Source organism: Erinaceus europaeus, chromosome 3 (assembly GCF_950295315.1).
Source record: "Erinaceus europaeus chromosome 3, mEriEur2.1, whole genome shotgun sequence".
In the NCBI taxonomy this organism is placed as follows: Eukaryota; Metazoa; Chordata; class Mammalia; order Eulipotyphla; family Erinaceidae; genus Erinaceus; species Erinaceus europaeus.
The window spans coordinates 25770909-25798598 of record NC_080164.1 but is presented as its reverse complement, the minus strand read 5'-3'; the positions used below and the strand labels follow the sequence as shown (position 1 = coordinate 25798598).

General features: G+C 50.2%; 1 protein-coding gene across 1 annotated transcript in view; it reads right to left on the bottom strand.

The window, feature by feature from the left end:
* The window catches only part of CRIM1 (cysteine rich transmembrane BMP regulator 1), a 179642-nt gene extending 153564 nt beyond the window's left edge, over positions 1-26078 (bottom strand). Inside the window, exon 1 of the mRNA XM_007521003.3 lies at positions 25412-26078. Within this exon, the coding sequence (XP_007521065.1) occupies positions 25412-25742 (331 nt within the window). The 5' untranslated portion in view covers positions 25743-26078. The remainder of the gene's footprint in view (positions 1-25411) is intronic.
* Positions 26079-27690: the final 1612 nt, after the last annotated feature.

Genomic DNA, 27690 nt, shown 5'->3' with positions numbered 1-27690 from the left:
TTTACACAGGATGCTTCAATCTGGGTGCAAAAGATACCAGGAAGAGACAGGGGCTGCGCATCCTTCCACTCTCTTCACAAGGAAGCCTTCAAACCACCTATGTAACAACCTGCACAAGAAACATGTGATACGGCCTTTTTAAATTTTTTTTTTTTTAATTTCCCTTTGTTGCCCTTGTTGTTTTATTGTTGTGGTTATTACTGTTGTTGTTATCGATGTCATCGTTGGATAGGACAGAGAGATGGAGAGAGGAGGGGAAGACAGAGAGGGGGAGAGAAAGAGAGACACCTGCAGACCTCTCACCACCTATGAAGTGACTCCCCTGCAGGTGGGAAGGTGGGAACTCGAACCAGGATTCTTACGCTGGTCCTTGCACTTTGCGCCACGTGTGCTTAACCCGCTGTGCCTGACTCCCTTTTTTTTTTTTTTTTAAGTTTTCATCAATTTTTTCTTTCTTTTTTTTTAAAGAATCTTTTTTTAAAAATATTTATTATTGGATAGAGACAGAGAAAAATGGAGAGGAGAAGAGGAGATAGAGAGAGAGACAGAGAGACACCTACAGCCCTGCTTCACTACTTGTGAAGCCTTCCCCCTGCAGGTGGGGTCCAGGGGCTTGAACCCAGGTCCTTATGCACTGTAATGTGAGTGCTTAACCAAGTGCACCACCACCTGGTCCCTTTTTTTTTTTTTTTCCTTTAACAGTGCACTGCTCAACTCTGGCTTTTTTGATGGTGCTGGGGATTGAACATGGAACCTTTGATGTATTATTTATTTATTTATTTTTCCCTTTTGTTGCCCTGTTGGTTTTTATTGTTGTTGTAGTTATTATTGTTGTTATTGATGTTGTCATTGCCAGATATGACAGACAGAAATGGAGAGAGGGGAAGACAGAGGGGGAGAGAAAGATAGGCACCTGCAGACCTGCTTTACTGCCTGTGAAGAGAGACTCCCCTGTAGGTGAGGAGCTGGGGGCTGGAACTGGGATCCTTATGCTGGTCCTTAGGCTTTGTGCCATGTGCACTTAACCCGCTACCACCCGACTCTGAGAGTATTTTTTGTATCACCATTATGCTGCCTCTCTTGCCCATTCTTAAATAATGAGGGCCTGGGGAAGTTTTGTTATATTTCAAATAATTATTATGAGAGAGAAGGAGGAGGAGGAGAGGGGAAGGGGGATTGGAGGACCAGCACACTACTAAGCTCAGGCATAATATGGTATTGGAGGCTGAACCTGTCACCTCTAGGGACTGAGTATATAAACTGGCATACAAGCAGGCTACGCTAGCTCCCCAGCCATGAAGCGGTGGGGTGGGTACTTTATTAAATAAATATATATATATATATATATATATATATATATATATATATATATCAAGTATACTTTCACATATTATTTGTTCAGAAATAAGAGTAGCAGAGGGAACAGATCAGCAGGTAGAGTGCAGGACTTGTGTGGCTGAGGCTCCCAGTTTGTCTCCAGCACTGCAGTCAGGCTTTGCTGTTCCCTCTCTCTCTCTCTTTCTCTTTCTCTCTCTCCCTCCCTCACAGGGAATTAACATGGTAAGTTTTTTTCCTTTTTTTTTTCTTTTAAAAATAAACAAAAGGAAACCTTACAAAATGAGAAGGGGCACCTGAAACGGTATTCCAAAGGGCAGCACATGTGGGCTACTCTGTCTGACTGAGTGGTCAGAGCTCTTCCAATTTCTCGTAAAGCAAAGGGCTTCCCTTTGGTGTCGCGATCTTGTTACACACACCACTTTCTGAATCGATAAGTAATTTCTGAATGAGAAGCCGCAGTGGCAGACCACCTGTGAAGGGCTTCGGGTTCATGCTCATGTCATCTTTTTTAAAAGGCCATCCTTTCCAAACTCGTCTTTAGAGAATCACAGTCCTAACCCACAGAGCACAAGGTGGATAGACTCCAATTCTTGACAATTGAAGTACCATCAACACAAAACCCCAAATTCACTGTTTGACTTTTTTTTTATTTACTTATTTATTGAAGCAGCAATGCCTTTCCTTCTTCTGTCAGAGCTGTGAACCAGTATAGTTAAGGCCCAACATCCCAGATAACTGAGGTGTCCCTCCTCTGCCGTATCACCCAAGGACCATAGTCCTTCTTAATAGTGGGGGAAGCCTAAACTCTGAGAGCAGCCCCCCATCCAAAAGCCAGTGCCCCCACAGTAAGAACTTTCAGATCAGGCCTGGTGATCTGCTCCCGTCGGCCACCAACATGCTGTCATAGCAAGAAGCACATACCAGCAGAGCACTCTTCTCCATTCATACAGTTTGCTCATTCACTGCCAACTTGATTTATCCAGCACCTACTCCTTGGTTAGCCCCAGACCAGGCACAGAGTAAGCCACAAAGAAGCACTGCATCTGGCTGATGAGAGACAGAAATGGAGACAGAGACAGAGAGACAAATGTAAAAGGAACCCAGAAAGGAAGGGAGAGTCTCATTAACAGGCCTGTTTGAAAAGGTCCAAATCCAGGGTCAGGTGCCAATGCACCTGGTTGAGTTTCACAAGGATATGGGTTCAAGGCACTGCTTCTCACCTGCAGGGAGGACAATTTGTTGAGTGGTGAAACAGTGCTGCAGGTGTCTTTCTTTCTCCCTTCCTCTCTATCTTCCCCTTCCTTCTTGAATTCTGTCTCTATCCAATACATTAAAAAGAAAGAAAGCAAAGGTCCACAATCGAGGCTTGCTGAAAAGAAACCACCTGATGAGGCAGCTTCATCCTTAACATGGGCCCTGGCAGACAGAGAGTGGCAGTGGCCCAGACCTGCAGACTCAACCTCAGTCTTGAGTTGTGCTCTGGCCTCGCAGAAATACTTTATAGTAAGAGCACACACACGCGCGCACTGACACACACACACACACACACACACACACACAGAGACTTCCTCTATTGACTCCTGGCTGAGCAGCGGGGAAGAATCTCTTATCCAGGGATCACATAGGCCAATGCAGACGCACAAAGTCACAGTGACAGCTGACATTCGTGATACACGCCACTTCCTGGTGCTTTGGCACCAGCCAGGGAGCTCCAGTTCTCACCCTAACAATACCAGGGAGGCTCCTACATGATGTTAACTGGGTGAGACAGAGGCTGGGGGTCAGTCAGGCCAGGAGAATCATTAGACTGGGTGGTTTCGTAGCCCTGCTGGGCACCCCTACCAGCAGCCCCTGCTCGCTCTCTAGAAGCAACTTCCTTATGTGAATCTCTCCCAGCAAATATCTTTCTTCTGGGAAGACTGTCCTTAGAGTTGGGATCCCTCTGGCTCTGCAAATGGGAGTATGGTGTCCCAGCTATTCAGGTATGGGTTGGGGTGTCGCAGCCTGGCTGCATCCCAGACTGGGGCAGGGCAAGCGCCCAGAAGCAGGAAGCTGGGGTCCAGATCGCCCACAGCAGTGAGCACCCCAATGGAAAGCAGGAGCTGACAAGGGCAATGGCTGGTACAGGGAGGAGTCTTTCTGTGCCCGTAGATCTGGATGCCCAGGAAAGGGGGTCAGAACAGGTTTAGGGGGCTGGGGAGCCACAGCCCTGGTCCCCTCAGTGCCTAAGGATGGCAATGGACACTCTGAACTACCGAGGGCCACCTCTGTAGCTCCAAACCCCAAGCTGCTTTTGCAGTCTCTCTGTACCTCTTCCTTCCCAAAAAAGCCTGGTGTGTGTTATTACTGGGTTGTCAGAAAAGTCATGACGCATATTTGGATTGAAAGACATACACAGATACAGTATGGCTTTTCCGACAGCCCAATAGAAAGACTAACCAGCGGGAGCCGGGTTGTAGCGCAGCGGGTAAAGCGCAGATGGTGCAAAGCGCAAGGATTGGCATAAGAATCCTGGTTTGAGCCCCTGGCTCCCCACCTGCAGGGGAGTCGATTCACAGGTGGTTAAGCAGGTCTGCAAGTGTCTTTCTCTCCCCCTCTCTGTCTTCCCCTCCTCTCTCCATTTCTCTCTGTCCTATCCAACACTGATGACAATAATAACTACAACAAAAAAAAGCAACAAGGGCAACAAAGGGGAATAACTAAAAATTTTTAAAAAAGAAAGAAAGAAAAAAGGAAGACTAACCAGCTCACTGAGTAAGGCAGGAAGTGAGTTATTTGGCTCCAAACTCAGAAAGAGGAGAAAAAATAACCAGGGCTAGAGCACTAATTGTGTGTGTGTGTGTGTGTGTGTGTGTGTGTGTGTGTGTGTGTGTGTAAGTGGGGGGGGGTGCATCCTCTAAGATACCAAGGTGCAGATACCAAGCGCAGCTCCATAGGAAACAAACACCCTAGAGGTACAAATATGGAGCAGCTTCAATCTCCCCACCCCCACCAATCCACCAGCCTGTCTTCCCGGACTGAACCTGAGGCTGTGATCTCTCTCTCTCGAGCTATATTTATGCTTCTCCTAAGGTCTCACGTCTCCCAAGGCCAGAAATAAATGCAGGGCTCTCAAAACCCAACCTTCCTTCCACCAGCCCTCACCCAAGCTGGTCAGGCTCCAGGCTCTGAGCGAAGAACCAGCTCCATCTGAGAGAGCAGGTTTCACCTAAAGACTAGCTCCCCCCCACCCCCCAAGAGGCCAGCCTCCACAATACCAGGAAAAAACACACTGCTCCACTCTACCACCTGTGGGTTTCACACGTGTGTGTCCGTGTGAAGAGGCTCCCCCCTGGGAAGCAGAAAGGAGCTGTCTGGGCTGAGAGTGAAGATCTAATGATGCAGGATGAGCTGCTTAGCACTGGAGACAATCTACAGACTCCATTTCAATTTTATTAATTAATCGATTTTCTTTTCTTTTTTTAAATGAGAGAAAGACCAGAGTACTGTCCAGCTCTGGCAACAGGCAGTGGCAGGGATCGAACCAGAAGCCTCAAGCATACAAACCCACCCCCTCCCCTAAGATTCCCACTTTAAATCAAATTTGTGTAAACTGCTCTGTTAGGACAAGCCACATGCTGGGACAAAGCTGCAGGGAGCCCCAGTCCCCTGTCCCTCTACAGATCTTGGCTACAGGGTGCAAGTGGGGGGCAGAGATTAGGTATCAGATGTTTGCTTTTCGCTGTTAATGACAAGTGCCTATAAAGGTTTAAACCTTCATTCCTTTCCTTCTCTAATTTTTTTTTAATTTCTTTATTGGGAAATTAATGTTTTATATTCAACATTAAATACAATAGTTTGTACATGCATAACATTTCTCAGTTTTCCATATAACAATACAACTCCCTTTAGGTCCTCTGTCATCCTTCTTGGACCTGTATTCTCCCCCCACCCAACCACCCCCTCTAATTTCTTTTTAATATTTATTTATTTATTCCCTTTTGTTGCTCTTATTGTTTTTATTGCTGTAGTTATTACTATTGTTGTTGGTGGTTAGGACAGAGAGAAATGAAGAGTGGAGGGGAAGACAGAGAGGAGGAGAGAAAGACAGACACCTGCAGACCTGCTTCACTGCTTGTGAAGTAACTCCCCTGCAGGTGGGGAGCCAGGGGCTCAAACCAGGATCCTTACACTAGTCCTTGTGCTTTGCGCCACGTGCACTTAACTGGCTGCACTGTCTACTTCTCTAATCTTTCCCTCCATACTTGTTGGCTTTTAATGTTTCTGTCCCACGATAGCACAGAAGTTTCACCAGTCTCTAAGGTGAAGCAGTGAAATGAGTGTTTCTCCTTGAATTGCACAAGCACTCCCAACAATAAATTAAGGCCATACAACTTGCTCTAAAGCTCCCCAGAATGACTAATTTTCCCCCTTCTTGCTTTTGATGGAATGCTGCAAAGAAAGCAGGAACAAACAAACAAACAAACACAGCAGAGTGGCTGTGATAGGTCAGGGGGAGTGCTGAGCTGGCCAAGCATAGGATTTTTATGCCTGAAGCTCCCAGATCGATTCCCAGTGCTGCACATCCACCAGTGTGGTGCTCGGTCTCTTGTCAAACTCATACGCCTCATAGGAGATACATCTTAGGTACAGAAAGCGGCGGTGAGCACAGCTCTGACACTTAGCTTAAGTCATAAAAATGGAGGCTCTGGAGCAGCACAGGAAAAAAGGCAGTTGATGTAACCTTGTCCAAAAAGACAAGAGAGGCGTGATGATGACAAGCCACAGGGAGAAAGAGCAGACAGGGTACAAAACACAGCATGTTCCTGTGCTTGAAACTGGAGCAGTTTGGGTCACATCTTCTCAAGCTCCAACACCTGTGTTTATGACTGTCTTCATAAAGGAGGTGGGCGCAGCTTATGATGGGGACAAGACACTCAGTGACAAAGTTGAGTCACCAATATGGAGACATGGGTCTGTCTGAACAAGGCAGTGTCCTTCCCTATGGGTAACTGTGTCTGCAAAAAAACTTCTGTGTCTGCAAAAAAAACTTCTGGGGGAATTTCTGGATCTTTCTTCCTGATAGTATTACCTCTCCAAACACATGCTTAAGAGCTGACCTGATCAAGTTCCTCACTAGCTGCTGAAGTGAAGGCAGAGGGGGGCTGTGGTGCCCATAGCTTCACACTGGGCCCACAGTGGACAACCTACTTTTCTGCTCATTTATAAAATTAACTAATGAAGGCCAGAGACAGAGTCTGTGAAATGGTAATAGAACCTACCAGCTCTGACTGGAAGACCCAGTTCTGGTGGAAGAACAGACACAGAGACTCTCAACACAAGAACACAACAGTAGACACCTGAAGACCTGCTTCATGGCATGTGAGGTGACCCCCCCACACACAGGTGGGTAGCTGGGGCTCAAACTGGGACTCTTGCGTGGGTCCTTGTGCTTCACACTATGTGCGCTTAACTGGTGTGCTACCGTCTGGCCCTAAGGATTATATTTTTTTATGCACACAAATGTCCTATTCCTGTGTACTTTTGTGCATCAGGGCATGTATGCCCAGACTAGAAGACAACTCACTCAGTAGAACACACACCTTGCCTGGGAGCCTGGGTTCAAGCCCCAACATCACATGAGAGTGTCTTGGATGGCCCCAAGTGAGCGCCATGGATGCTGGAGCGGTATTGTATTTTTTCTCCTCTCCTTGTCTCTCAAAGAAATAAAGAATAAAAAGAAAAAAGGGGGGGGGGGGACCAGGGAGGCTGCTCATAACTAGCATGCAAACACAAGGTCTTGGCTTGATTCCCTAGCAAATGTCAAAAAAAATAAAAATAATAAATACTTATGATACAAGCTATATTATGGCAAACAAGAGCTGGGTGGTGGTGTACCTGGTTAAATGCACACCTTACCATGTGTAAGGACAAGGGTTCAAGCCCCCTGGCCAAAAAGCTGGAAAGCTTCACAAGTGATGAAGCAGGGCTGTTGGGTCTCTCTCTGTCTCTCCTTCTCTATCTTCCTTCCTTCTCCATTCCCCTCTGTCCTACCAAATCAGATACAAAGTTTTAAATAATAAAAAAAAAAAGAAAGTGTGGTCCAGCGGGTGGCACAGTGGATGAAGCATTAGACTCTCAAACTGTGAGGACCTGAGTTTGATCCCTGGCAGCACATGTACCAGAGCACTATCTGGTTCTTTCTCTCTCTCTCCTCCTACCTTTCCAATAAATAATTTAAAACTAAAAACATTAAAATATGGCAAATATAAATATGCCATGTCAGATATGTGTAAGACATAGTACAGTGTGCCCAGGTGCATAAAAAACAGTACACGGGCAACACCATAAATTCTCGTGAAGGCATCACATAAGCTGCCACCACTGTAAAGACAGAAATCCCTGAGCTCCAGTCCATCCAAGTCACAGGCAGCCTCGGGACCACGTTCCCCTCAGCATCCTGCCCAGCTTTCCCAAGGTCACTGCTGAGCAGTCCCTGGCCCCTGGCCCCTGCCCCCCACCCCCCAACCCCAGCTGCCTGACTGCATATGCTTGTTTGCTCACTCCAGCACATCTCTGGGTCAGGCTATGAACTCAACAGGTCAAAGGTCAGCCCCAGTGACTGGGCTCCTCTGCTCAAGGAGCTGAGAAGGGGCTCCCAGGCTTGGGCATCAAGCACCTGACCAGCTACACTTCACATCCACCTCAAGAGGCTCGTCCTCCAGAAAGGAGGCTCTTCAGCCATTGACCTTGGCAGTCAAGGGGAGGTGGCCCTGGCCATTCATAGGAGGGCAGATGATAGCAGTCAGAGCCCTACACCTGGGACTGCTAGATACTTTGGTTTTCTCTTACTAAAAAAAAAAAAAAAAAAAAAATGGGGTGGAGGAGTACCGGGCAATGGTAAACCTGGCTGAGAGCACAGTATTACCAAGCAAAGGACCCGGGTTTAAGCACCTGCTCCCCACCTACGTTTCATGAGCAGTGAAGCAGGTCTGCAGGTATTTCTTTCTACCTATCTCCCCCTTCACTCTCAATTTCTCTCTGTCCTATCTAATAACATAGAAAAGGAAAAAATGGCTACCAGGAGTGGTGGATTCAGAGTGCCAGCACCAAGCCCCAGTGATAATCTTAGTGCAAAAAAAAAAAAATTTTTTTTTTCAGGAGTCAGAGAGATGGCTCACCAGGTACAGAATGTGCTTTGTGCAGCCCAAGCTCAAATCCTGGATCCCAGAAAGCCACTAATGGTGACACTTCCACTCTGGACAACCACTTTTGGGCATCAGGTGAACATCTTCAACACAGAGTACAGAAAGGCCCCTGAATTTCAGAATCATAAGGCCACCTGGCCCAGGAAAAGAGTCTCTCTACTGGCCTGAGAGGTGGCACAGTGGATAAAACACTGGGCTTGCACAAGAGAAGTCCTGGGTTCAATTCTGGCCACTGCATAAGGCAGATCTGCTTGCTGTTTCTCTCCCCTCATCATCTTTCTCACTAATAAATAAATCCTTAAGGGGGAAGGGGCCTCTCCCTAGGCACAGTCATTCAAGTGACCAAAGAGCCTGGTTGATAGCCAATTTGCTGACACCCAGGATAACCCCAGCGTGCAACTGGGATGCTGTGTGCAAGGTCTGGCTCAAACCTCTGTGGGAAAGCTCAGTGCCCCAGGCATCACCCCAAGCTTGGGGCTGGCTGTTGTCTCCTTGAGTGTCTGAGGCCTTACTGTCATCATCTGTGGGGCCACTTAAAGACTTTTAGAAAAAAGTAAACAAAATCCCTGTCGGTGAGCAGCCCAGTCAGGAGTCATCCAGAATTCTTCGGTCTCTGAAGTCATAGGGTTTGGAGTCCATCCAGATGGGATTGTGCCTCTGAAAATTCCTTGTATTGCATTCCTCTTCTGAGCTTCCTGTTCAAACCCTTGCGGACACATTTTTTTCTCCTCCAGAGTCACACACTCCTACCCTTCCCCAGCCCTCCACCCCCACTGGTGCAGGATGTCCTGCTCCAGAGAAATTGGACCTGGACATTTCCTGAGCCCACACGGACTTCCTCATCAGGCACTGTGTGTATGGGGGGGCATGTTATCATTCCCCAATACAGCTCCATCCTGCTTAGTCACCACACAGGTCTGTATCATGCATCACTCACTCCTCAGAGGTGACTGACAATTGCTTAGCCCTTATGGGTTCCCAGGAGCTGATCACCCAGCCACCCACAGGGAAAATTCCTAGGAGCTGAGGAAGTGCTAGGGGAATGAAAGATGACACCTTGATGACAAAATGGCCAGGAGAGAAGTCCTCACAAGTAACAACAACAACATATATATTACTATTATTATTATAAAATACCTTGCAGTATTTGCCAAAACAAACACAGCTTAAACGAACTCATGGTGGCAAAGTGAAAGAAATGCTAAGCATGTTACTGAGGCTGGAGGCTGGAGGTGGTATACTGGACCTTTTGAGGGTTTCCTCCTGTGATGACAGGGCTGCTCTGGGGGTGTGGCACCCGAGTTCAGGTTTCCATGAGTGGAACCAAATAGAGCAGATGGAAACTTTTTTTTATACAATATCTTGGATGACCTTGAATCCAGATTCAGTCAACAAATGTTCATTGAGTGCCTCCTATGTGCCAAAGCACCGGAATAACACACCACCCTGGCACCCCTGCAGCTGACCACGGAGGCTGGGAGACAGCCATGTGAACTCTCACACAGTGTGGGAAGCGTGAGGAGGAGGTGGCAGCGGCAAGGAGAAAGGGCTGTTTATGGGCCCTGGGGTCAGGGAATGGGGTCCACTTTGCTGGCCAGGGTAGCAGGAAGGTCCACAGAGGTGGGAAAGACAGCTGACACCATGCTCCTTTTCTTGGGCTAGGTCCCCCAGATCTCTGCCTGATGCAGCACTAGGCAGACTGTGCCCCTCTACCTTTCTCAGTACCAGAAGGGACTTGGTGGGGGATCAACCTGAAGTAAGGTCAGAAAGCCGAAAAGGTTAGGGAGCTGAGACAGTGTCTGAATTGAAGAGACTAATTCTCCCTTAACCTGCGGGCTCCTTGGAAATAATATGCAAATGAGGTTCCTTGGGCAGTTTTAAATGCTCATTGTACTGAGATTATGCTCACACAAAGTCAAGTTAGAGTAATTATGCATATGAAATACATCTCTCTAAAAGAAGAACTAAGAGCCCACAGTTCCTTCCTTAGTCATCCTTTCTGTTTGCTCTCTCTCTCTCTCTCTCTGGAGTCCTTAATCCCTCCTACTTTTTTTTTCCATTTGCTCAAGAAACAGTATCATCCAAGCATTTCTGACTCAGGGGCATAAGCTTCCACATTCACACACAGTTTAAAAAATATAATGCACTGACTATTTTCAGCGCCAAATGAAGCTGTAATTATGTATTTCTCTTGGACATGTTTTATGTTATTAAGGCATGTAAATACTTTATCTCCCTCAAGGTTTCCAGCCCTCTGTTGGCAGCCTTTTTTCCTTTCTCTTTCCAAAGCACAGAAGGTAACTTCCTGAATGGTCAATAAACTTGGCCTTGAAGGACTCACTTTTTCCCAGTCTTTGGAAATAATTTCATCTCATCTCTTTCTAAACTCCTCCCTGCAAAAGAAAAGCCCTCTGGTCTACTTCACCCCCAGTGCCCATCTTTCCTTCCATCTGAAACTCCTAGGCTAAGGTCAAAAAACGATGCTTCGTAATAAACAGCTACCAATCATCCCACAGGACCTGAAGGATCAGGACAGCTGGGTCCCAGTCACTGAGATTAAGTCATTTTCCACTTGTCCACAAACAGTTATCCCAATTAATTTGGCAGCTGGAAAGCCAAAGCGCTTTAATTAGAATTGTTTCTCTCTTTCAAATGCCATAAGCCATGCAAGATCTTTATTTAAGAAGATCTTTATTTTCAGCTTGCTGATCTACACCCTGGATACAACACTGCCTTTGCTTCAAGCATGCAAGTTGTTTTTGCATATCCAAACAGAAGCCAAAGGGGTATGTGTATGTGTGTACACACACCCCCAGTAACTGAGAAAACAAACTCTCTCTCTCTCTCTCTCTAGGCACAGTGAATCTTTTTTATTATCTTTATTTGACAGAGACAGCTAGAAACTGAAAGAAAAGGGGGTGTAGGGAGAGAGACACCTGCCACACTGCTTCACCACTCACAAAGCTTTCCTCCTGCAGGTATGAACCGGGGGCTCAAACCCAGGTTCTTGCACACTGTAACATGTGCACTCAACCAGATGCACTACCACTCGCCCCAAGTGCATCTTTTTTTTTTTAATCTTTATTTATTTATTGGGTCGAGACAGCCAGAAATTGAGAAGGGGAAGAGAAAGAGAGAAAGAGAGAGACAGAGAGACCTGCAGCAGTGCTTTACCACTAGTGAAGCTTCTCCCATGCAGGTGGGGACTAGGGGCTTGATCCTGGATCCTTGTGCGGCCCCAAGGGCATCTGTAACTAAGGGTTGATCACAGCTTGCTTTCTGAGGAGAATGAGGGCCATCTTGAAAGCATGCCTTTTGCTGGCTTGCAGGGCTCTGTGAGCAGCCTGTACTGGATTCTGGCAGGGTGGGTGAGGGGTGAGGGGTGGGGGTGTGATGTTGCCAGGGGAGGAGGTCATGCACCCCAGCACAAGGAGGGTGATGGGTGGGGAAAGGGACCAGATGGGCCTTGAGCACATCCAGTTGCCTGATGCCTCCAAGACAGAAGCAGCCCCCCCATGACCGTCCCCCAGAGCTTCAACTGTTCTTGAGCAGATACACACCATCTCTGCAGAAGCACAGCACAGAAAGACCCATTGAGGACACCTGAAAGTGGAGCAGAGCCTATTTAGGAAAAACCTCCAGTCAAGTCAGTGAACACCAGTCTCCCCTCAATAGCTATTTCAGATGCCACCACGATTAGCTATCCAGAAATCTAGCCTGGAAGAGGGGATGGGATCCGGAGCAGGATGAAACCTTTGACAGCATCTTTGTCAAGAGGAAGGCTTGAGTGGATAGGGCAATGCCTTGCACATGCAACCCAGGTTGGATACCGGCCCCCGCCCCACAGCACTGAAGGAAGCTTTGGTGGGTGCTATGGTTTCTTTCTCTCTGTTTTTATCTTTCAAAGTCCATCCAGAGGAATGAAACTCCAGAAAAGAAAAAGAAAAAATAAAGAAAAAGCAGAGCATCTATGGGCATGGGGGGGAGGTGGGGGAAGAGCCTAACCAGGAGAACAGCTTATTATAAACTCTAAAAATGCCACTTATTTGTAAGGCAGGAGAAAAGTACGTGTCTTTTTTCTTTTATTTTTGGGGACATTTATTTTATTTCTTTCAGAAGAAGAGGCTAGAGTATCTGTGTGGTCTTGCACCCCAAGTTTTCCTTGCTAAGATGTCTACCTACTTAGTAAACACAGCAGACTCACAGATTGTAGCCACCCAAAACACACTTTGGGCCCCCGGCTCCCCACCTGCAGGGGAGTCATTTCACAGGTGGTGAAGCAGGTCTGCAGGTGTCTCTCTCTTCCCCTCTGTCTTCCCTTCCTCTCTCCATTTCTCTTTGTCCTATCTAACAACGACAATGACATCGACAACAATAAGAACTACAATAAAAAACAAGGGCAACGAAAGGAAAAAATAAAAAATTAAAAAAAAAAAACACTTTGGGAGAGGAAAAAAAAATCCAAAGCTTTTTGTAGACACACACACACACACAAGGTAAAGCAGTCCCTTAGGCTGAGGCTTATGGTTCTCTGATCACTGCCTTGAAAATGAGACTCCCAAAAGAGATGTTCCTACTAATTAGCTGCTGAGTCTTTTCCTGTCACGGTCAGCAGACTTATTAAGGAATCGGTGTCCGATGTGGGGCTGGAATTCACTCAGACTTCATCCCACAAAGCCCCTCTTGGCAGAAAGGTGACGTCCATAAGGCAAGGTAAGGCGAGAGGGTGGCTGGTGTCTGCAGCAGACTGAATGAGGGGGCGTGTCCTGTGGCCTGACCCTTAAAGACACCCAAGCCAGGGCCACAGGGCAAGGTCCGAAGGAAGCAGGTAAGCTTCCGACGCCCCAAGAGAGACAATCTTCCCCTAGACGACCGACCAGGCTGGTCTGCACTTGAACTACAGGCAATGCAGCTTGGCAGCCTCACGCACAGGCCCAGGGATACTTGGTTCCCCTGCCCAGGATCACACAGGAAGGTGGGAATGTAGGGGGCAGATTGGAGTCTCCAGCTGTGCTTTGAGTCCCTGGTCGTCTGTTACCTGCCCGTGAAGCCAGCCCCGCGAAAACAACATCTCCCCAACTCAGCCCAGGGGCCCTCCCTTCCTGCACCATCCCTGTTCTGTTTCTTTAAATCCAGCCTGCTCCTTAAGGAAACTCCCTGGCAAGTGGAAACAGCAGCAAAGGTACAGGAATGCAGAGAATTTGGCCTCAGCCTGCAGTATTCGGAAGAACAGCAATTACTCAACTCTGCCTGGTGTCAGGGGCTGAAGTGCGCATGTGAATCTGGGCAGGTTTGGGCCTGCCTTGGAGGTGGGGGTGGCTCTCCCTTCAGCTGCAAATGGTCACCTACCTGGCCCAGACCTGGGAATTAATGAAGCAAGTAAGAGAAAGGGAGAAAGACCCAGGACAGCCGGCTGGCAGGAGTCACACACAAGAGAGGTGCATAAATTCCACCTGGGATCGGACCCTGCCTGGGAGTATCATGACATTTCAGAATCCTCACCGCGCTGAGATAACCACCCTCATGTCCCGCATGAAACACGACCAGGGGAGCACTTGGTATATTTCCCTCCAAGCCCTTCTGCCTACAGCCCTTGGCGGAGTCTCCTCCTCGACAGGACTGTCCCCTCCTGCCTGGCCCCAGGTCATCAGTGTCCCCAGGACCTGAGGGACCTGTACATGTCACCTGCTCCAGCCAGGTGGCACTACCACTCAACTCCCTTCTGACAAGTGAGACTAGTGAAACCAAGTGAGGGCAGGGGGTACAGAGGAGGTATGAGTTAAGTCACTCAATAGGTTCCCACAGGGACAGTCAGAAGCCATGGCCCTTTCTCCTGCAGTTGTCATGGACTGTGAATCTGGATGGAGTTGCCTTCCTCAGTCGCCCTACATGCCTCCTGCAGTAAGGTCATAAATGATTCCGTGTTTTCTGCTCTATCTGTGCTACAGTGCTTGTGGATTTTCCTATGACGTGGCTGATGTTTTCTAAGAACTCCAGGGTAGTGGGAGTGTGTGTGGGGGTGTTCTAGAAAGCATGCCATATGCCTTGTCCCCAAACCATCACAAAGCCCTTTCACCTGAGCTTTCAGAGACAGAGCCAGCTGCCACCTAGACCCTTGGTCCCCTCAGGAAGCAAACACCCCTACCTTGGCAAAGGGAAGAGACCAGATAGAAAGTTTTCAAGGTCCGTAGTTGACTAGGTGGGTTAAACACAAGAGCTCTGAGGGGGTAGGCTCCCCCTGAGATTATGGGGGGGGGCGGCAAAGAGGGCCAGTTAGTTCTTAACTCTGAAAGTCTGGACTGGGGCAAGCTTCCTGGCAGGTGTTACAGGCTTTGAACTCACCACAGTTGAGACACCTTTTGTTGCATCACAGCTGTGAACCTTTCTTTGCTTGTGGCTTTTGGATCAGGAGCTAAATGCAGTTACCTCTGGTTCAGGTTTCATTTGGCCCTGCCAGAAATTCCTTTCTGTTTTGAATCTAAGTTGTTTGTTTATGGTTTTTGTTTCGAAATGCTAACTACGACAGGCCCGGTTTCCAGTTACAGTCTATATCCTTCTCCCTCTCTCTCTCTCCCATCCCACCCCCCACTCTTTTTAACCTTGTCACAGCAGAGCAGCTGGAAAGCTAAGGTCTTAGCAGCTACAACTTGCAAAGAGGAAACCTCTTGAGAGTCTCAGTTCAGGAACTTGAAATGTACAATGACAACATCTTTAAAAATATAATTAACACTTGATTTTCCAGCTTAGCTGTTCATAAGACAAAATGTGGCCAGGATATCTCAAATTAGGGTGTAATTTGGGGATCTGACCAACATATACTTACATGAAACCCTGACATTTTGGAAGGGTTTTATTTTTTTTCCCTCACTCATCTCTATGGTAGGTTCCAAGTTTGAACACCAACACTTCTGATGAAAGATAGAAGCATATTACAGTGATAGGGACTAACAGAGTTTCTGGGAAAAAGTTCAATTTCTCCTGTATGGTGATAAGGTTTGCTTGTCAAGAAAGGGAGCAAAAAAGAGCTGCAGACTATTGATGGCAAGGATTCTGTCTTCATCAAGTTCTTTCTCTTTGTGCTGTGAAAGCCAATATCGAACATTTGCCTTGTGTATTTCTCAGCTGGTACTTATTCTGCAAGAGTGGCAGTTGGCCTAGGCAGGAAGAATAGCTAGTATTCTGTCTTCCTTAAGTGGAAGAACTTAAGAACTACAAAGGCAAGAAGGCCAGTATTTGGGAAGACAAGAGATGCTGTACCTGGTTGAGTGCAAAAGACTTGGGTTCAAACCCACCAGTCTCCACCTGCAGAGAAGTTTCACAAGCAGTGAAGCAGTGTTGCAGACATTTTCTCTCTTTCTCCTCTCTCTCTCTCTTTCTCTCTCTTTACCAGAGCACCACTCAGCTCTGGTTTATGATGGTGCTAAGGACTGAACCTGGGACTTTGAAGCCTCAGGAATTAGAATCTCTTTGCATAATCATTATGCTCTCTCTCCAGAGTACACATGTGTATACACAATCTATCTCTACCTCTCTCCTTCCCTTCTCAATGTCTCTGTCCTATCAAATAAAACTTTTTTAAAAAGAAGTACATTGGGAGTCGGGTGGTAGCGCAGCGGGTTAAGTGCAGGTGGTGCAAAGCGCAAGGACAGCAGAAGGATCCCGGTTCGAGCTCCCGACTCCCCACCTGCAGAGGAGTCACTTCACAAGCGGTGAAGCAGGTCTGCAGGAGTCTGTCTTTCTCCCCCCATCTGTTTTCCTCTCCTCTTTCCATTTCTCTGGCCTATCCAACAATGACGACATTAATAACTATGACAATAAGACAAGGGCAACAAAAGGGAATATTTTTTAAAAGTTTTTTTTTTTTTTTTTTAAAGTATTTTCATTAAGAGCTCCCTTTCTGAGAGCTTTCCACTGGAGTCAGAATCAATCAGAGGAACGGCTACAGTCTTGGCCACAGAAAAGTCAGTGAGGCCCCTCAGACCAGGGGAATCCTGGGAACCACACACACCTTCCTGCTCCTTCCCCAGCCCACCCCCACCTGGTTTCCTCCATGAGTCCAGTGCACAGTCTGATGCAACTCCAAAGGGCTCCCGCTCTCCACAGGGAAATCCCAGCAACTTGTAACAATAAAAGGAAATCCACTTTACTGTCAAGAAACCAGACATCAGCTAGATTATGATGCATCTGCTTTGAAAAACATATATTGTAGGCATCCCTCTTCGGAAATAAGGACTCAAACCAGAAGCCCAAGCCGATTTCTCTTTCTGTTCTGCTGAAAGTGCACATGGTGGGAACGCCAAGCCAAAGGGTTCAAATCAATGCACAGGCCTCAGACCTTAGTTCCCAGTACTTGCCCTTTCCTGTCTGTCACACTACGGAGACCACCACCACCCCCGGCTCCCTAGTGGAGACAAGGAGGTCACCATGGAGGAGGTACCTCATCATAAAGCAGACTTTGCAAAAACCTGCAAGTGGAGAAAGCTAACAAAGAGCGGTATGAGGAAGAATGGCAAACAGCACAGAAATCAGATTATCTTTCCTCAGTCTGTATGGCACCAGCACCACTCATTATAGATATGCCTCATGTGCGCGCGCGCGCGCGCGCGCGCGCGCGCGCACACACACACACACACACACACACACACACACACACACACACACACTGTGGAATTTTTATCTGTAGTTACCTTCTCCACTTTCCAGCATAACACTCTCTACAAGCCACATACAGTCCAGTTACCCAGGCACAAAAACTGAATCCCAAAAACAACCAAGCAAACTGGTTTGTACAGTTTTAAAAATGATAACAGAGCTGAGATTTAGACACAGATTTTGTCCAGTCCCTAATTCCCCCCCCCAACCAGAGCAGTATTCAGCTCTAGTTTGTGGTGGTTCCTGGGATTGAACGTGGGACCTGGGAGTTCTGAGCATGTAAGTTTTTTGCAAACACGCCACACTATTTCCCCGCCAGTCCCCTGTCTATACAGTGCACACCACTACATAATCATACATACATAAATGGTTGAAGAATATATATTTTTCAGATCTCACACCGTAATGCTTCTTTTACACAAAAGCACTAATAGGAATATGTGATTTTTAAAAAATAGTTATTTATCCTCTTTTGTTGTCCTTGTTATTTTATTGTTGTAGTCGTTGTTGGATAGGACAGAGAGAAATGTCGAGAAGAGGGGAAAAGAGGGGGAGAGAAAGATAGACACCTGCAGGCCTGCTTCACCGCTTGTGAAGCGACTCCCCTGCATGTGGGGAGCCAGGGGCTCGAACCGGAATCCTTCTGCCAGTCCTTGCACTTTGCGCCACCTGTGCCCAACTCCCAGGAATAAGTGATTTTTACAGATGAGGAAACTGAAGCTCCCCCAAACTGCAAATTAATCCTTTAGTTAAAAAACAAGGAAAAGGAATCCCTGAGCTGAGGTTTGGACCTAGAGCTGCCCAGTCTCCAACCCTGGTTCCTTGTGCTGGAGCTGGTAGGTCCCTCACGGAGGGATGAAGGAGCCCTGCCTCCCCGCATGCCCTCTGCCCTCTTGTCTGGGGGCTGCTAGCAGCTTCACAGCCCTTGGCTGTGAGGGAGGAACTGGGTGGCCACAGGGAACTGTGCATACTGAGACACCTGCCACTCACCCAAAGCAGGGGTCCCACACTCATCTGCCTGGGCTGGAAATCAATCATCCTTCTAGCAGCTGCCACTTACCAGGTCCTGCTCATGCACTCTCTACATGCTGCCCATGACCGAACCTTTTACTCCTTCCTTCAAGTGCCCCTCCCTACAGGCTTAATGCAATGTCCAGGTCTCTGCACTAAGATTTCAGAAGCAGGCACGCCCTAGACAGAAAGGGAAAATTGAGGCTGGAAGTTCACTGGTAGGACTGCTGACTAGAACACCAGGCCCAGAGCAGATGCTGGATGGATAGCTGTGGATGGTGGGGGAGAGGGAGGAGATGGGGGGGGGGGCGGCAGTAAAGGGGGAGCACAGCAGAAAGGGCTGGTTAGCTACCTGACTCTGGGTCAACCCTGTTTGGACCCACTGTGGCACCAGCTGCCTCCTTCCACCACATTGGGCCGAATCTCAGAGTCCCACCTGAGTGAGGACACCAGCATGAGGAAAACAATCTCCTCCCAGAATAGAATGGACAGGAAAGCACTTGTTATATGAGAGCCAGTTCAGTCCTCTCTCCCCTATGAAACATTAGCCCAGGTTAAACTCACCACTTCTGCTGCTTCCGCCAGTGTCAGGTTCCTCCCTCTTTATTTCCAATCCCAGGGATACAAATACTATAGGAATAATTTCTTTCTTTTTTTTTTGTTTTTTTTTTTGTTTTTGGTTGTTCTTACCAGAGCACTGCTCAGTTCTGGCTTTTGGCAGCACCAAGGATTGAACTTGGGACCTCTGGGACCTCAGGCATGCAAATCTACATCATAAACTGCTATGTCATCTCCCTCGACCTCAGGAATTTCTGTGACAGAGAATAACAAATGAGCAGCAAAAGGAAAGGTAGCAACTTCAGGGGTCCTTCAATAAGCTTCCTTTTTTCCATAACCGTTTTTAATGATTTTTATGAGAGACAGTAAATGAGAGAGAGGGGGAGAGAAGACACACAGACGCCAGAGCACTGCTCAGCAGTGGCACATGGCGGTACTGGGGATTGAACCTGGGACCTCTGGGACTTCAGCCATACAAGTCCTGTGCTCTATCACTGAGCTACCTCCCAGCCCTTCAAGAAGTTTCTTTACTAAGTGCATCTCTGGGGCTGGAAAGCACTGCTCCAAGAGCCCAAACACCTCCCTGGGGTCAGTCAAGTATAAAGGTAGATGCGGGTTCCCCAGAGACAGAGCAGGAGTCTTGGCTGAGTTATTTTCCCTGCGAAGGTGAGCAGCTTAGCTGTTAGTCCTTACTGCCACCTTGTTACTAAAGGGGCACACACAGGAGAAACTGGCCTAGGCAGAAGCTGCACACACACTGGGCACCGCATTTGCACGGGGAATGAACTGGGGTTGGGGGAAGGAGACAAAGAACAGGGGTCTGTTCATGTTGTCATGTACAGCAGAAAAACTGGACTGGAAGTGTTAGTTCATGTGGGCCCCCAACCTGCACGTAGCTGAGTGTACCTTGTGGGCATTCTTCAATGTGGGTGTATTTGTTCAGCCACTCCTCCATCCAAAAAACTTTGCCAGAGCACACGGTTCTCTGTGATTTGACCAGGCTAACTGGCCAGGGCAAGCAGCAGAAAGTGGGGGGAAGGGGAGAATGGGTAGGAAACGGGGCCCCTTCTCAACTCCCTGCCTGTAAGCCTCTGCCCAGTGGAACAAGCTGGAACAAAGAGAAAAATCCCTCTCACAAGGAAACATGCCATTCTGAACCAAGGCGAGTAAGGCGTTAAGAATGAAGCCTCGTTCCCAGGGTTTGGGAAATGGTCTGCTCTGTTCTGCACAGGCGCTGAGAATGGGTTCCCAGGCCAAAAGGAAAAAAAAAAAAAAAGAAAAAAAAAGAAAAAGAAAAAAGAAAAAAGCAGAGCTCCTGAACACACCCACTTCTGAGTTCAAATTTAAGTTCTCCTTTGTGCCTTTGTCCCTAATCCTGAAAGATCATGTCAGATCCCCCAGTTTCTAGAACCCATCTGAATCACCTACTTCACCTCTAAATCATGTACAGACTCACATAATCACCCCTACTTGGCTTGAACTGACATCATTCCTGTAAAATTCTGACAGGTCTGCTGTCGTACTCCGGAGCCGGCTGAATAAGAACCCAGAGGGCAGAGAACACGTGGGAGAGGTCCCCAAGTTTTCAGAGACCCCCTGCCCTAGCAGAAGACCTTGTCCAGAGAAGATCGATGGGTGATGGATGGCTTTTCTCTGCAAAGACAAAGTCAGATCTTTGCTAATGCAGCTCTGGAGAACTCCAGCTCTGAATAGGTAGGCTTCTGGTTTGTTTTTCAGGCATGCTTGGCCTGTCTGCTGTTTCTTCCTCAAATAATTAATTATGCTCTGCTGGGATGTCTCCAAATTCCTGATGGAACCAGAGGAAAACTTTTTCAGGAGCCGGCTTTTGCCAAATCCATTGTCCTTCGGCTCAAGTCACCCCTCAGACGGGACAGTATTTCCATGCAGAAGCTACACTGTCCCCTTGAGCTGGAGCCACAGCCAGGACAGAGGTTCAACAACACACCCACATTTTTCAGGAATTTCACAATTAATGTCTGGAATGTGTTTTGGATGGTTCTTCAAAGGATGACATAGCTGCCCTGAGATCAGTTCAATATTTTTTCTCTTCTCCCATTCATCATTCTTTAGTCCTCCCTCCACTCCAGATCTTTCTTGGGTCATCTGTTCTGTGATCTTGCCAGACTTCATAAAAGCCTGTCCCAAGTTCCCAAGCTGTCCACTTGTCCATCATTACCTAACGGGGTCACTCAGAACACATGAGCCCATGGTGATCCACTGAGTCCATCTTAACAGCTCACTGTGCCACCCGCCCCCAGGCAAAGGCTTCTTCAGCTTCTCCAGATGCTCATCTGACACACAGCTTGGAGATTTCGCTGGTCACCTTTGGGTACATGTGAAAGGTGGCGTATGTGATCAGACTTGATACACCAGCCAGGGCTCTGCACCCCTGACAGAGTGAAGGCCCTGAGGTCCCATCATGGCTTTTTGAGGCAGTAAATAGTCCTGACCATTCTTTGTCAATATTTACTTTGAGGAGGAACTAATTATTTCCTTGTTTACTTACATTGGTTTCTCTTCCCAAGCCTGGCTAACGGGATTTTATAGGCCCTCTGCTTGCCCACTGCCCCCCCCTTTTTTTTCCAAGAACTCACTCCTGAGGCCTGCAGACTTCTGAGGAGAAAAATGGAAGCCCAGTGCTGCAAAGCCAGGCTGCGTTTTTCAAGCTGTCAACATAGGACTGTTCCTAGAGCCTCACCTCCCCTACTCTATTTAATTATTCAAAATCAAAGTCTAGGAACTCTTCCCACCAAGGCCCATATCACAGAGCAAGGAGGAATGTGGCCTTATGTGATTAAATGATGGAGAAGCATCTTCTGACCTCCCAGAACCAAACATAGTACTTCCCAGGAGCCAACTTCTGCCCCCTGGCTTCCAAGGACAAAAGAAGGTATAGTCTTCTAACAGGAACAACCTATGCTTAGCTGTAAGGACCGGTTCACCTTAGGTTTCCTTCTGGCTGAAACACGGGGTGGGGAGCAGAAATGCCTGGGGAGGAAGTGAAAACAGGTCCCTGTTTTGGAAGAGGTCCCCTTTTGAGATGGCAGTAGGGACATATCACTGAAAAGTCATGTTCCCTTGAGATCTTTCCAGGAGAAAGGGATGGCGATGACCTAGCACAGAGCACAACCTAGCACAGAGCAAAGCCAACTCAGCCAAATCCATCTGGATCCAGGTCACTGTGAGACTCAAGCATCCTTGGCCATCTCTGGGTCCCTGCTCTCTTGGGTGCTTCCACAGAGAAAGGGAAGGAGTTTCTTGTCCTCCCAAGTCCTGAAACACCATCTTCCCCACCCAATCAGATTGTTTCTCCTACATTAATCCTACTTTTGTTCATTTTTCCCCTCCCCCAAACTCTTGAACTTGATCTCCTGAAGAGGTTTCCTGTTCTGTCTTCTTCCTCAGAATTCAGAGGCCTAGCTTGTTCCCCTGGTTTCAAGCTGGCTGGCCTGGGGGGTTGGGGGGTGACCTGGCCAGAAACAGGTCAGCTGCAGCTGGATGCTGTGGGGTGTAAGAGGTTGCCCAGCAGACTTTGCATGGACAGGTCTGCTGCCTTCCCAGAGTGTGGCCAGAAAAACAGCAAAGACTCCAGGGGACAGGCTCTATGCTAGAATTTCTTTTTTCTTTTAAAGATGTGCTCATTTATAAAAAGAGAGAACCAGAGCATGACTCTGGAATGTGTAGTGCCAGGAATCAAACTCAAGACTTGCAAGTCTCTACTGCTGCACCACAGGCCACCAAACCAGTAATAATAAATATAGAAATTAAAGGAATAGTTCAATCAGTTTACTGATAACCACACAAATAATGCCAGCTTCACATGGCATGATTTTTACCTCGTTTCAACACAGAGGAAATCTTTGCCCTGCTGTGTGCTCTCTATGCAGAGAACTGCTTACCCAAGTACTCAGAGCACATTTCTGAGAGTCTACAGAGGACCAGAAGCAAAGGAAGTGAGTCCCAAGTGAGTCCCTCACTACCACCCCCTAGAATTTCTCTAAATCGCTTTATAAACTTTGTTTAGTTATTGCCGAGACCTCCTCCACACCCCCAACATACACAATACCAGGATGGGGAGGGATGCAGGGAAACCACAAACAGAACGAGTGCAGGCTGGTAAGCAGTCATGTGGCTGGAACTGAAATATCACAGGCAGCAGGTAAACCAGTCCTGACAGTATGTCCACACCGTCCAATCTGCCTTCTTGGTACAGCCAATTCCATAAGAAGCTTCCCAAAGCCTTTTCATGAACAGCTACAACCAGTAGGGGTCATTTCAGTGCAAAAATTGCAGCAAAAGAGACTCTGGCATGAATAAAACAGAGCAACTCCCATCTGTGTGTTCCTCAGGCTCTAAGAATTGGGGGATAAAAATGCAAAGTGAAGGGAACCCTGACCATTGAGAAATTTCTCCGGGGGAACTCCAGAAAGACAAAGAGGAAGTCAGGCCCTTCTGAGGCAGCCACTGACACCCTGACACTGGGAGAAGACTCCCCAGTTTCTGAAAGGGAAGGGAAAGGTGACACTCTGGCTCTCTGTTTTCCATCAGTCTTGCTGTAAAGAGGAAATGCTTGAAATGTGAGACACAGGGATAGAAATAAGTACTTAAATCCCAACTGTGACATTAGCCGTGCAGTGAGTCCTTCTCTCCTGGGAAAGGGGGACAGGGACAGGACAGAGGGTGGGGGGGGGTCATGGAGTCAGGGTGCAACCTGGTTGCTGCTTTGAGATTTCTGGGAAAAGTTCAATGAGAAAGACAACCCCCACCCTCACCCCAGCACATGATTTGGGGAGCTGCAAACCAAGCTGGTTAAGCGACAAAGCCTCACGAGGGAACACAGGGAGATGGAAATGCTATAACCAGAGCAACAGACTGTTTCAGAGTCAGGCAGGCTTTTTCAAAGCTGATATAGCAAGTGTGAGGGGGTGTGAGCAGAAGGAAGTGGGGAGAGATGGCCTCACATCAGAGCAATGAGAAAGCGCCCCCAGACTGCCAGAACTCCAAGGTGTGACATGGGGGAAGGGGAGGTTGTTGCCAAAACACTTGATTACTGTGTTCCTAAACCCCACACTTCCTTGCCCCAGGAGTCAGTCCATCAGGAAGAAGTAGAGCAGGGGGCCAGACCAGAATCTTTGCCACTGGCTTGTCACTTCCACAGAATTCCAGGTGGCTGGCCTCAGGACCACTCCAAGTGGCAGGGGGCTGGCTGCCTCCTTAATCCTAACCCCCCCTCTCGGCCCCCCCACCCCCCCAGCACTGAGGAATCCCAAAGTCAGGACCATAGAAGTTTGTCTTGTGGTCACTGCTGCTAACAAAACCACAGCGTAAAACAAGACCTTGGCTCTAGCATACAGAACAGATCAAGTCTTTTAACCTCACATCCTAAGAGTGCAGGGGGGTTCAAGTCCTTCCCCTTTAGAAGCGATCTCCTCTTGGGACTCATTCCTGCTCATGGAGCTTCCAAATTAGAAAGGTGTCCCAGAATTGACAGAACTGTCTAAACCCTGAGAAACCTGCGTGTGCGTGTGCGTGTGCGTGTGTATGGATGGATCACGGACCTTCTCTACATCTTACAATCATGGTGGCATTCCCTTTTCTCCAGCCTGTCTTTGGGGAGCCCCTGCCTGGACTCCTAAACGCTGGCAGGGATAAGAGAGGAAGCCGGCAGAGGGCATCTGTGCCTGGCTGAGCAGCTGCCAGCTGCTCATCCCCAGGATACCCAAGCTCATCATCAGCACCCCCCAAACTAGCCCCCTCCCTTCCCCTTTTTTTCCCTAGCCGGTATTCATGGAGAGCTGCCTATTACCCAAACCAAGCCAGACTCCCCGGGTCCAAGCTGAGTCTCTCAGTCCAGAGCCTCCACCCCCTCACTGCCGCCCCCCTCCCCCGCACACACACCAGTTTGGATACAGAGGCACCCCCAGGATTCACAGAACAAGCCCCCCCGCGCTGTCAAACCGACAGAAACCCAAGCACCCCCACCCACAGCAAGCTCGCGAGTCTTGGGTTTTGGGGGTAGGGGGAAATGGGCCCAGAGGGTCAAACCCAACTTTTCATTCCCAGGCAGCAGTCCCCCCCACATCCCAGTCTGCCCCAACTCACGGGAGGGGACCTTTGACGGCTGTCCAGCCACAGATCAATGAGTAACCAGTGGCAGCCACTTCCCAGGGCTGACAGACTTCGGGGCCGCAGTGGGTTTCAGGGTGCAGGAGGAAGGAGGAGGCGGGGCGCGAGGAGGCCCGGAGCGCAGCGCCCGCCCGGTACACACTGCGCCAGGGCTGGGCGGGATCCTAGCTCCCGGGGGCGCACGACTCGGCGCCTCCGCAGTGCCCCCCTCCGCGCCGCCGCGCCCCTGCTCCGGGCAGCAGCCTCAGGTGTCCCCCCTCCCCCGCCAGCCCCATGTGTGCGTGCCCGCCCGCAGCTGGGGGCGCCCCCACCCACCCTACCCAGCCTCGCCGGCCACTGGCCAAGCTAGGGAAGTGGGGGGCGGGGGTTGATTGGTGGAGAGGGTGCCGCGAGCGGGAATGGGGGCGCCCCTGTTCCCGCCAGTCCCCCCTTTCTCTACCCGGGAAAGTGGCGGCCAAACTTTGTTGGGGCGCCTGGGGGGTTGTGAGGGGCGCACGAGTCGGGGGAGGGGGGCATACCTTCGCAGACGCCCACTTCGTACTCGGTGATGGAGTCGCCGTGCAGCGGGGGCCGGATGACACAGCGCAGCCCGCGGTCGCAGGCGCCGTGCAGCCCATAGGCGCCGCCGCAGCTCTCGTTGCGCTGGCGGGCACACATGTAGCAGCAGCCGCACACGCCCTGCACGATGCTCCCGGGGCAGCTCCGCGGCTCCTCGCACTTGGACTCGTCGCACGGCAGGCACACTAGCGCGCGGGTGCCCGAGCGCGCCAGCAGCAGCAGCAGCCCCAGCAGCGAGACCAGGAGGTGCCCGCAGCCGGCCAGCCCCCTGCCCCCCGCCCCCAAGGACATCCTCCTGCGCCGCCGCCGCCGCTGCCTCCCGCCCGCCCGGGCGCCCTCCCCTGCGCGGGGTCGCCGCCCTCTCGGGGCCCCCGGGGCGCGTCTCCCCTGGCGGGACGAGGCCCCCGCCTCCCCGCGGGCCGCGCCGACCAGAGCCCCGATCGGCCGCGCCGCCAGGGGCTCCCCTAGTCCCCGCGGCGTCTCCTCCTCCGGCCGGGAGGGAGGGGAAAAAGGCCACACACAAAAAAAAGTTTCCTCCTGGCGGCTCGCAGTCCCCCTAAACTTCTGGCGGCGCGTCCGGCCTTGCACCCTCGCGGGATGGGCGCGGTGAAGCCCGCTGCCGACGTCCGTCCGTCAGGCCACCCGGTCGCTCGCTCAATCGCTTGCTTGTTGGCTCGGCGCGCCCGCTCGCCCCACTCCGGCGCGGCTGCTCCGGGCGCTTGTTTATGGCAGGAGCTCGGCCGCCGCGCCGCGCCCTCCCGGCCCGCCGCCGCCGCCTCCCGGCCCCCCCGGCCCGCGCCCGCCGCCGCTCATTGGCTGGGCCCCCACCCCTCGGCAAGCCGGCCCGCCCCCTCAGCCCGCCGCCGGCCGCCGGGCGCCCGCCCCCCACCCCTCCCCCGCCGCTCCGCCCGCCCCGCCCCCTCTCCCCCTCCCCCCTCCCGCGGCTCCTCCCCGCGCCCCACCGCCTCCGCAGCCCCGCGCCCGCGCCCCGCGTGGCACCTCCCCGGCTCCGGGCGCGGCGCACGGGGGCGCACGACTGCAGGGGCACCCCGAGGGCCAGGCTGGCGTGGGGATCCCCCTCACGCACCACCACATGCAGCCCGCACTGGGGCTCCCGGGCAGGGGGACGCAGAGGGCCCTGGCAGCTCGGCCGAGCGGGAGGGCCGGAGGACCACCCCTCCACCCCACCCCCCACCCCCCCATCCCGACTGGCACGGACGTGGGGAAAGGGCTTATGTAATGGAGGCCAGGGCAGCTGCAGACGCCTCAGGCCGGGCCAGGCTGCTGGTGGAGTAATTAAGGGCTTGGAAAGGTCGAGGTAAAGGCTCCTGCGGTGGGGACGCGGCTGGTGGGGGACGGGGGCTCCGGAGCCCGGGCTGGGGGTGACACTGGCGACACAGCCCGCGTGTCTGCTGGCTCGGTGGTCTGCATCGCGGTGCTGGCCTAGGGGGCGGATGGAAAAGTATCTTTTTTTCCCTCTCTCCCGGGAGGCCGAAAACTGGATTACAAATCCTGACAAGATTGGAGCCGGCTTTCTGCTGCACCCTCCACGTCGTCTGGCACTGCCCTTTGCACCCCTCCGGGCTCACGGGCACTAGGGGTGCGTTTCCAGCGTGCTCCCCTCCCCCCCCCCCTTTACACTGGTTGTCCGAATAAAGGTGTCTGGTGACAAGTCTGTGGGATAAAGCCCGAGAGATGCCGCATCCATCCCCTTCTGGTGTGGACCTCCGGTGGCTGGCTGCCAAGGATGGGCTCCGAGTCGTCGGACACTCCCCCCCACACACACACACCCGAGTCTGCGCCAGAGTTCATAAAAGGCGAGAATTCACCTAGAGTGGCTTGGGTGTGTGGGGGCATAAAAAAATAAATAATCCGACGCTATCGCAGGTCAGAGTGGGGGCGCAGCGACCTTCTGATCCCAGGGAGTCTGGCTTATGGGAGGTGGCAGTAGGTGGCCCCCCGAGAATGGTGACTAATGAACCCAAAGTTCATAGGCAGTGTCAGGACAAAGGAAACAAAGGTGCCTTTGAGGTCCTCTGTTTGTGGAACCTACTTCTACTCATTGTAAATATTTTGGTTTAATCTCCTCTTCAACCCCAAAGCCAAAGTCACCAGTGGAATATAGTCACCAGCCCCTGATGAGAAAACTGAAGTCCCTCTCCAACCCTGTGCAGAGACAGGGCAGAGCTTATTAACTGTCACTGGTGCTGAGAGGTCCATAAAGGAGTGTTAACTGCAG